The 10,265-nt window shown below is 34.4% G+C and overlaps 1 protein-coding gene across 1 annotated transcript in view; it reads left to right on the top strand.

The window, feature by feature from the left end:
• LOC116849605 overlaps positions 1 to 8,402 on the top strand; it is a 37,342-nt gene extending 28,940 nt beyond the window's left edge. The window contains exons 3-4 of the mRNA XM_032826927.1: positions 7,564 to 7,663; positions 7,844 to 8,402. Of these exons, the coding sequence (XP_032682818.1) occupies positions 7,564 to 7,663; positions 7,844 to 8,303 (560 nt within the window). The 3' untranslated portion in view covers positions 8,304 to 8,402. The remainder of the gene's footprint in view (positions 1 to 7,563; positions 7,664 to 7,843) is intronic.
• Positions 8,403 to 10,265: the final 1,863 nt, after the last annotated feature.

Raw genomic sequence — 10,265 nt, 5'->3', positions numbered from 1 at the left:
CCGGTGAAAACTAAGCATTTCCAAAAGAAATATTTCCTACAAAAGTTGTATAGTTTTAAATCTATTCACTGATCTAGTTAATCTAACTTTGAGTGGCGCCACTAAGGTCAGGTCAAGGTCAACTTTGCTTTTTTAAATAGAAACATATATTTCTTATTACAGAATTTTATTCTATGCAAAGAAACAAACAACTTTTGTTTGAAAAATTTTTTTGTACGACCTCCATTTTCTAAGATATTTACGAAAATATCTACAAAATTATTGGACTCAATAATTTTTTACTCGAATTCTATCAACTTTACCGAAAAATAGCAAGAGATAAAGATTATTTATTTTCTTTTTATAGAACTTTGAGAATTTCTTCAGAATTTTTTAATTAACTTTTTAGTATTGCATTTTCTTGCATTTTTTTGAAGTACTATAAAGTTTATATATATATCTTACTGTACTATTCACTTTTTATTTATTTTTAGTCATTATGATAAAATCCAGATAAGGTTAAATTAACTAATTTTAATTTTGGTTTTTAAAAATAGTGTTTAAATAGAATAATTTTACACAAGCAGTTTAAAATCCATTAATATTAATCTATCCTTGTTTTACTTTTATATTTGATGAAATATTTTAATTAAACCTTATACATTTTTACTTAACCTTTTTAACGAGGTTCATTCAATTTTGAGTTTCTATATACAAAATTTCTTACACATAAGTTATGAGAAAAATCGTCATGCGTGTGCGTGAAGTACATATTTATATTTTTATATTTATTATTAATATTTTATAAAAACATAAAGATATATATGCCAGTAAGTTATATTTGAATAAAAAGAATTAACAAAGCATATATTTTTATACACATTTTTTCTCAGACTGTTATCGCTAATAAAATTTATTATAATATTCTAATATAAAGCCTGAATTATAACGCTTTTAATAATTTGATGCCAAAAAAAGATTTATTTATTATAGCTTAAATAAATACATTGAAATATAACCTCAATATATGATCATTTCAATCATGGTCTAATTAGGCATATCATGACCAATTAGGCATACCAATGATCGGAAAAAGGATATCCGGCAGTTTTATTAACTTTCCGACCACCATCGATCTTTACCATAGTGCGAACATCTTATTTGTATTCAATGGACAGGATCGCGCCGTCGTTATGGTCGGTACGGATAACCCGGTCCCCTCCTCTCCGTTCACGATAGCAAATTTGTGGGAGAGATAAAACTTGCGCCATGTTTTCGTAATCGTCGCTGCCGAGTGGCTGAAGTTCGTGCGGGTCGACGGAAGGCAAACTGTAATCCGACGAAATTTCGCCCGCTTACGCCGCTTTATACTGCTAATTGGAGGACGCTGGCGAGTGCGAATCCTCGCGCTCGTCGAATAATAACGACGCGAGAAAATTGACTTCGCCCGGAGAAAAAGAGGAGACTGAGAGGGGATTCGCGACGAGAAATCGAAGGGAGGGAGAAAGAGAGAGAAGATATAAATCACTCGCAAGGTCTCGTTAAATGCACCGTGCAATTTGCCCATTTAAAGAGAGAGAGAGAGAGAGAGAGAGAGAGGAGAGAGAGATTCCTTTACTTGAATAATTTCCTACGGAATTACTCGCGAAACGCGAAATTCCTATCGTCGAACGAAATTAACGTCGTTGTCATCGTCGTCGTCACGAGTCTTACGCAAATCGTAAACGCAAAATTAATGCGTGCGCGCGCGCATGAGAGCAAGCATTGTGCGAATCCTCGTCTATGCGTTAAGTGAAACGCTGGTGCGGTAAACTTTGTAAGCGCGCGTACACACGTACGCATATATTTACGCACGCACCACGTGCACGCGCACGCACACACACACACACACACACATACACATACAAGCGAAGTGCACGCATCGAAGCACGCGCTAAAACAAACAAGAAACAGAGTCCTATCCCAAGATGCCCAGGGCGACGCATACTTCTGCCCTGACTTCTTCTTCGTCTTCTTCTTTTCTTCCTCCTTCTTCTTCTCGTTCTCTCTCTTTTACTTCTCCTTGCTTTGCTTCTTCCTCTACTTCTTGGACTTGTTCTTCCTCTTTCTCCTTTTTTCCACTGTCGTGCCGCGGCGCACGGTCGGATATTATGCGAGAATTTTAAACGCCGAATATTATGAAAGTCTTTCGCGTAATCTGCCACCCTGTCGCCCCATCGTCCAACCCCCTCGTCGCCGCCTTTATCTTCGTCATTAGCCCGCTGTGGCACACCGTTCTCTCCCCGTGTTCCCTCTTCCCACCCTCTCCGGAATCTGTACGATTAATGCGCCGCTACCTTTGCCTGAAGGAGTCGCGTAATTAAAACGTCCGTCACTCTCCGCGTATCTCACCGCTCGCGCTCGCGCGCGGAAATGTGTCTTTACGTGTTTGACTTTATTTCGCCGCCGAAGAGGATTCCGAGAGAGAGAAAGAAAGAGAGAGAGAGAGAGAGAGAGAGAGAGAGAGAGAGAGAGAGAGAGAGAGACAGAGAGAAAGAGAGAGAGAGAAAGCAATGAATAAAATCTCGCTCACGCCGGGCTAATGCGCGTCCCAGTATTATCGCGATGTCTCTTTGACGATAACGTATTAATTATTTTCAGGCCAAGTGACGAGTATATCCGTCTCACCTTTTTGTCTCTCTCTGTCTCTCGCTCTCGTCGAACCACTATCGATGACAAAATAATTATGCGCGTATTACGCAGATAACACGCTGGAGGGTGCGCTTTTAAATCGCCATTATAGCGGAAGTACGTGCGGGAAACAATATAAACTTGAAAATTAACCCTTTCAGCGATTCCACATTCTACACTTAGAAATTAAATTCCGATTACGCACGCGTGCGTGCGCGCGCGCGCGCGACTCATGAGCCATCATGGCGCACCGTTTAGGCAGGCGATGAATCGCGCTAACCGCGATCATTAATTTCCCTCATTATCGCGATATTATCCGGAGCGAGCTCCGGCCTCGGGAATAATCCCGCTGGTGGGCCGCGGCACGGCACGGCGCAGCGCGACGAGGCGATTCGGCCCCCGCGGGCACGCACGTAGCCGTGGAGACCACCTTTGCCGCCGACCGAGAAAACCGCCTGGACGGCCGGGGAACGCTCGGTGATTTCCGAGCGAGTGAAGAAATGCGGCCGAATTAAAGCTCCGTTTGCTTCGGGGGGGCCACCGCGGCCGGCCGAGCGGCGAAGACCCACTCTCGACGGCGACCGCGGGGACGGGAAAGACGTGGCGGTGGGGCCCGGGCGTAATTGGTTCTGCATATTTATGAAGGCACTCCTAACCGAAACTCGCTCGCTCGCTCGCTCGCGCGGCGTCCTCCTCATCTTTGTCGTCATCCGCAGCCTCCGATCGCTCGTGTACGCGCGAATCCGCCTCGCGGCTGAACGCGGATGGACGGGTATCGATGGGTACGTGACTGTTGACTTGGGTTTGCGTTCTGCCGGCCGAGAGGCGAACGCTCTGCTCGGTTACTGCCTGTGCCAATGTCTTATACGCGTCTTAAGGTAAATCCCCCGATGACTGAATTAATGAGATGGTACGATCGATTTTACATTTTTGTTAATAAATAATTCGCGGAATTATTAACGAAACGAACGTTTACATGAGACCTTGCCAGCGATCGGAAAATAACAGGAAATAAAATAATCAATAAATATGAATTATAATTTTAATGAGATATTGGGGATAATGCCGGCTGTACCAGTAATTTCATTAAAAAATGAACTATGTCCTAATTATCGAATAATATAGACTTAATGAATGAATGCTCATTAAATAGTATTACAAAATGCACAAAGGAAAGAATTTTAAAGAAAATTTCGAAAACCTTTTTAGAAATTTTAAATATAAGGTTAATATTTTAATTAGTTACAAGATAAAATAAGTAGTCTCATTGTGAAAATAAATAAATAAATTAATAATACGCGTGTTAAGCTAAGTACACAAAAATTGAACATTTCGAATTATAATTGTGTTATATTTTTGGAATTTAAGGTAAGATTTTATTTTCTTTATAATATTTTCTCAAAAATGGCAGATGTATCACAGTTAGTAACATGACAGTTTAGTTTTGTGACGAAAAGAAAGTATTCCAAATAGTAACCAAGTAATCTCATCGTGAAAATAAAGAAATATATAAATCTATTGATGAAAAATAATAAGTTTATAGAATAATCTCACACATATACACACGCATACATTCACGCATATGTATACGCACGCCCGTATGCCACGCAACATACACACACACACACACACACACACACTCGCGCACTTGCACTCACGCACGCACACATACACACGCGAATGCATGCACTTTCGAATACCACAAATTGGTACAAAATCATGAATGCATTACTAACCTATTATTGTGATAAATATGGCAATTTAAATAAGCTCATATTTGTACTATTTAGTAAATTCTGGAAGAATAAATTATGATATTAATGCTGTTTCTTAACTCTATAATAAATAAGATTTACAAAGCTTATGTTTTTTTTAGAAATGACAACGTCTATATCATTTTGTCATATTTATTTAGATTGATAGCATTATATAGTTAGGTATTGGTTTAATGTGCCTAATTTTGTATTTAATATCTTTCTTCGACCACTTTCTTTGTTAGAAACTTTTTATCTCATCTTTCATTATTAATTTTTTTAAAGAGCTTTTGAAGGAAGGCAGCTGTATCGATCGACGCCTGCAGGTATCAATATTTTAATACGATGATATCGATACTTTGTTTTGATACTAATAAATGATATTGACATCAATACTGAGGTATCGAAACATCTTTACTAACGGCGATAGTTCGAACAGTACTCGCCAACATTTCAGAAGTTAACAGTTAGTATCACATGTCCATGTATTACATCTATAGAGTTATTTCTTAATTTTAAGCAATTTAAATGATTACATGTCAGAATTGAAAGAAGGATAATTTTATAAAGGATAATTTTATAAAAAAAGTATTATAATAAGATATATAATTTTCGCAGTTGATTTATATATGTCACTAATCGATACTAAAATATTTATTTGTCCCTATTTTAATAACAATTACTTGATCTAAATTACTTGAAATTAAGAAATAACTCTATAGATGTAATACATAGACCTGTATTATATGCATATAATATTAATTGTTAACTCCTGAGATATTTTACCGGTTCGATACTTTTGCCGCATCCTGTACAATTGCAAATATATACAATTACAAATAACTACTATATTATATTTATTTTATAAGAAATACAAAGAAACAAAAATAAAATAAAATTAATAACTAAAAAAAGTAATATAAATAAAAGATGTGCAAAGAAAACTAATCTTTGAACTATTTATTTTCTCCAATACTACTCTGGAACAAAAGTTTCTGCAAATGTTTATTGTATTATAATGACTGTCTATTTCTAGATTATGTTATTGACATCAACTTTTGCGATTTGCAACTAATGTAAAATCGGCCTTAGATATTGGATCGTCGTACGTTGGGTCTTGGACACGATATGAATCCTCCATTTAGATTTCATTTGGTATCGATACCGATACTAGAATTCTGCTTTTGATATCAATTCAATACTGATAAAGTATCGCTTGCGGTATCGATACCGAATAATATTAGTATCGAATAAAAAATATCGATACTATACTCATATCAGTAGCTCATATCCCTAGCTGTCAGTAGTACATTTGTAAAATTTTTATTTCAGCTTTTAATATTATGACTTTTTATATTAAGAAAAACTTAAAATTGATAATATATAGAGAATGTTCCAGACTTTCTTCTACAATTTTTACGCGAATGTAGAACGGATTGAGATGAACATGAAAGTTACATATCGTTTTGTGATTTTCGCGATAAATCTCGAGATATCAATTAAGGCTGCGTTCGGAAACGTCACTCAAGTGTTCCCGTTGCGTTGGAGTGAGTGAGATACAATAGTGAGATAAAAAGAGAGGGAGAGTACTCGAGTGACGTTTCCGAACGCAGCGTAAAGAAGATTAGTGAATAATCACGCGCGATATGGTAGATGAGCTGTAGTAACGCCATTTCCGTTGTATATTTATACATTAAGTCAAACTAAACAAAAAAGTCTTCTACCATTTTGCAAATTATCACATACATTTTTAGATATTAATTAAGGGGTCTAGAACGGTTTGAAATCTTCAAAAAATCGATTTTTGGGTTTTTACGTAATCGTTTAGTACAATTCCTTAAGAACATTTTGGCGCAAAAAGAACCTCGATATTCATAAAATTGAGTTCAGGAGAGCGAAAAATATGAGGTAGTGCGCGGTCGGCGCACAATGGGCAAAAAGGCTCTCTCGGTGAACAAATTAGTTTACACGGTATAATTTATAACCGATTTTAATTCTGTTTTTTTCTAATTTACTCGTTATGAATTGTCCTATAACTTTGTCGAGTCACTTTTTAAAATTACAGCTTTAATTCAATATGGTAAGCACAAAATTGTCTTGGAAACATAGAAACTATAAGATATTGAATATGCTTGTATCAGACAAAATATATATAGGTTTTAAGAATTCTTAATTACATATATGAGGTCAAAATTTTAATTTCTTGCTACTTAAGACGACTTGAAACGACCCGAAATGTTTTACGACTTTCTGATATCTTCATACTAACAGTGCATTCAGATTACGTCTTTGTTCACACTTTGTACATATTGCTCATTAAAATATTTAAATTTCAAAATTTAGCTTAAAATTTACATATTTTAATAAGCAACATGTATTAATATGTGAAATGTGTGAACAAAGACGTAATCTGAATGCACTGTTAGTATGAAGATATCAGAAAGTCGTAAAACATTTCGGGTCGTTTCAAGTCGTCTTAAGTAGCAAGAAATTAAAATTTTGACCTTATCTTTAAATATATTTTTTATCTGGTGCAAGCATATTCAATATCTTATGGTTTCTATGTTTTCAAGATCATTTTGAGTCCGCCATTTTGAATTAAAACTCTAATTTTAAAAAGTGATTCGACAAAGTTATAGAGCAATTCATAACGAGTAAATTAAAAAAAAACAGAATTAAAATCGGTTAAAAATTATACCGTCCAGATTAATTTCCACCGAGACAGCCTTTTTGCCCACTGTGCGGCGGAGCGCGCGCGATCATGAGTGTAAGAAATGTAGATAATATCAGGGTTGGGAAGTAACGCGTTACTTGTAACGCCGTTACCGTTACAGTTACTTTTTTTTGTAACTGTAACGGTAACGGCGTTACAAATTTTGTTTGTAACGAAAAAAGTAACTTCGTTACATTTTTTGGTAACGAGTAACGAAAGTAACAGTTACTTTTATCGTTACGTTTCCGAATTTACTTGATATAATTTTCAGGGAGCGGTGCACTTGGACACGGTGCATTTGGACACAGCCAATCACAGCACCGTGTGATTAGAGACATTTGTAGGGTCCCTTGGAACAGCAACTTGTGATTGGACTGTGTCCAATTGCCCCGTGTCCAACTGATATACACCCTCGATATAAAAAGAAAAACAAGTATTTACTACCAGTTCTGAGTACCTTGCAACAAAAATTAGAAAACCTTAATAAATCTAATCTTATAGATTGTCATCCATTGGTTACGGCTATTCAACAAGGATTAGATAAGAGGTAATTCATTGATTTGGTCAATAATCTAATTAATACATATGCGATTAATACATGTGTTAAATTCAAATAAGAATTTAATTAATAAAAATAATAAATATTTTTTATTTCAAAGTACTCTTTTACAAGTTAATTAAAATGCAAAAAAATAATGTCGCTTCATTTATTATTACTTAATTTTAGATTCTGTACAACATTCGAAAAAAAAGAATTAATAATTGCAACATGCTTGCATCCAAAATTTAAGTTAAATTGGTTATCTGGAGAAAAAAAGAAACTTGCCGAAATCTACTTGGGAGATTTATTAGGAATCCAGTCAACTGAAAGTTCTCCAAAAGATATAAAGTCTGATGAGCACGATGATTTTTTTATTTTTGAACAACACAAAAGCACGCAAACTGAATCTGAAGAAGAAGAGCTACAACGGTTTTTAAAATCAAAAAATTGTAATATTGATATGCTAAATGACTATCCAAAACTTAAAAAACTTTTTCTTAAGTATAACACAGCGCTTCCAAGTAGTGCCTCTGTGGAACGCATGTTCAGTGTAGGTGGCTCTGTATTAACACCGCAAAGAGGACATTTGTACGATGATACCATCGAGCAACAAATTCTCTTAAAAATAAATAAAGAATTTCGATAAAAACTTATTTTGAAATAAAATCTGCGATTTTTAATAAAAAAAAATTTTATTTACATTTACAGCATATTAATAATTTTTATATAAAAAATCATGCATAAAGTTTGTTTTGTATATAAAAAAAGTAACGAAATTTGTAACGACTCATTATTTTTTGAGTAACGGTAACGGTAACGAGTTACTTTTTGAAATTGGTAACGAATAACGGTAACGAGTTACTTTTTAGAAAAAGGAACGGTAACGGTAACGAGTTACTTTTATAAAGTAACTTTCCCAACCCTGGATATTGTTTATTTAAAACAAAGTGATAAACAGTAATAACGGTTCGAAAAATTAGAAATAATAATATCGGAAACAAAGGCTATAGGTCTTTGTGTGGAAGTCACTGGTAACAAATATAAGAGTAACAACAAAGGAGACGAGAACAGTCGGTAGTAGAAGCAAAAATCTTAGCTGCAAGCCGGAAGGTTGCCGCTTATTGGGAAAACATATTAAACTTATTTAAATTGCTTAAATACTGCTTTTCTTATTGTTGGATTAATTTGGAATGGGTCGGAAGTAACATTAAAACCTTACAGTACCGATGCGCCTTTGTGTGGCAGTAGTAGAGACCAACAAGCGATCACTCGCATCAACAAAAGAGGTTAGGATAGGAAAATTTCGATTGCTATGCAAATAGAAATTGACCTTGAGACGTCATTATACAGCTTAGACAGTTTTTGAGCTTCGTATCTAACAATTTTCTTGCTATAAACCTGTTCTTAAACTTTAAACGTTTATTTTTTAAAACAGTTTTTAAAATATTTTCCACTCTTTTTGCCACGATAATACAAGAACGGCTAAAAATATCGATTTGATTTTTTTTTTTTATTAAAGATAAAGACATACTGCATAGATTAAACCGAACTTTGCATATGAAAATTAATTATCGTTTTAACAATAAATAAATTGAATTTTTAGACATTTTTTATTTTTTGTCTGCTATTTCTATAATTTTTGAGATTTTTTGTTCTATTCCGGTTCAATCTATAGAGGCAAATCTAATTTACAAAATGACGCTTGGCGTATTAAAAATTTTAACTCGTTTCCCCGGAATCGTGGCAAAACCGCAAAAACAACGTTTTCTTAATTTAACACTATCTCATTCAATTATTAATATTTTTTTAACTTTTACGGTTTATTATATTCCTAAAAGTATGTATAAAAACTAAGAAAAACAAACCTTATGTATGTTTATTCGTTCGTCTACAATTGTCATTTGAATTTCACTCAATTTTTGGAAGATGAAACCGTTCTAGTCCCCTTAGAGAAAACTTGTGCATTATTGCACACAATCATTTAATAATTTTCTTTCATTAATAATAAAAAATTTATATAGTTATTTGCAAAATGATAAAGGGCTTTTTTGTTTAATTTGACCAAATGTACAAGCACATAAGACATAATGTACAGCACACCTCGCCACTACAGCTAATTTATCACATCGCATGTAATCATTTACCAGTCTTCTTTAATACTAGATTTACGAGACCTGTCAATTTGATGGGTTTTGGATTTCACGAGCAAAATTACAGAAACTATTATTATTTTCTAGCAATTTTTGTTGACTTTTATTAATGGAATGATACGAATATATATTTAAATTATTCATTTACTTCTCAGACTTTTAATTTTGAAATTTTTATGTCGTATACCTATTTCTTCGGATACCCATCAAATTGACCGTCAAATTATCTCGTAAATCTAGTGTTAATAATTAATATCTTGACTATTATTGCGACTATCACAAAACGGTATAGGACTTTTATGTTCACCTCAATTCGTTCTACGTTCTCACAGAAATTGCGGAAAAGAGTCTGGGACATTTTATATAATATATAATATTTATAATATTTATTTATTAAACACTCACTTTTTTGTGATTCTGAGTAATGGTATTTCCGTTGTCGCTTCGAATGAAATTCC

This window comes from Odontomachus brunneus, unplaced genomic scaffold (assembly GCF_010583005.1).
Source record: "Odontomachus brunneus isolate Ranch 3 - 2012 unplaced genomic scaffold, Obru_v1 Obru_scaffold_120, whole genome shotgun sequence".
In the NCBI taxonomy this organism is placed as follows: domain Eukaryota; kingdom Metazoa; phylum Arthropoda; class Insecta; order Hymenoptera; family Formicidae; genus Odontomachus; species Odontomachus brunneus.
The sequence above is the reverse complement of the archived record's forward strand: the minus strand, read 5'-3'. Positions and strand labels throughout refer to the sequence as shown.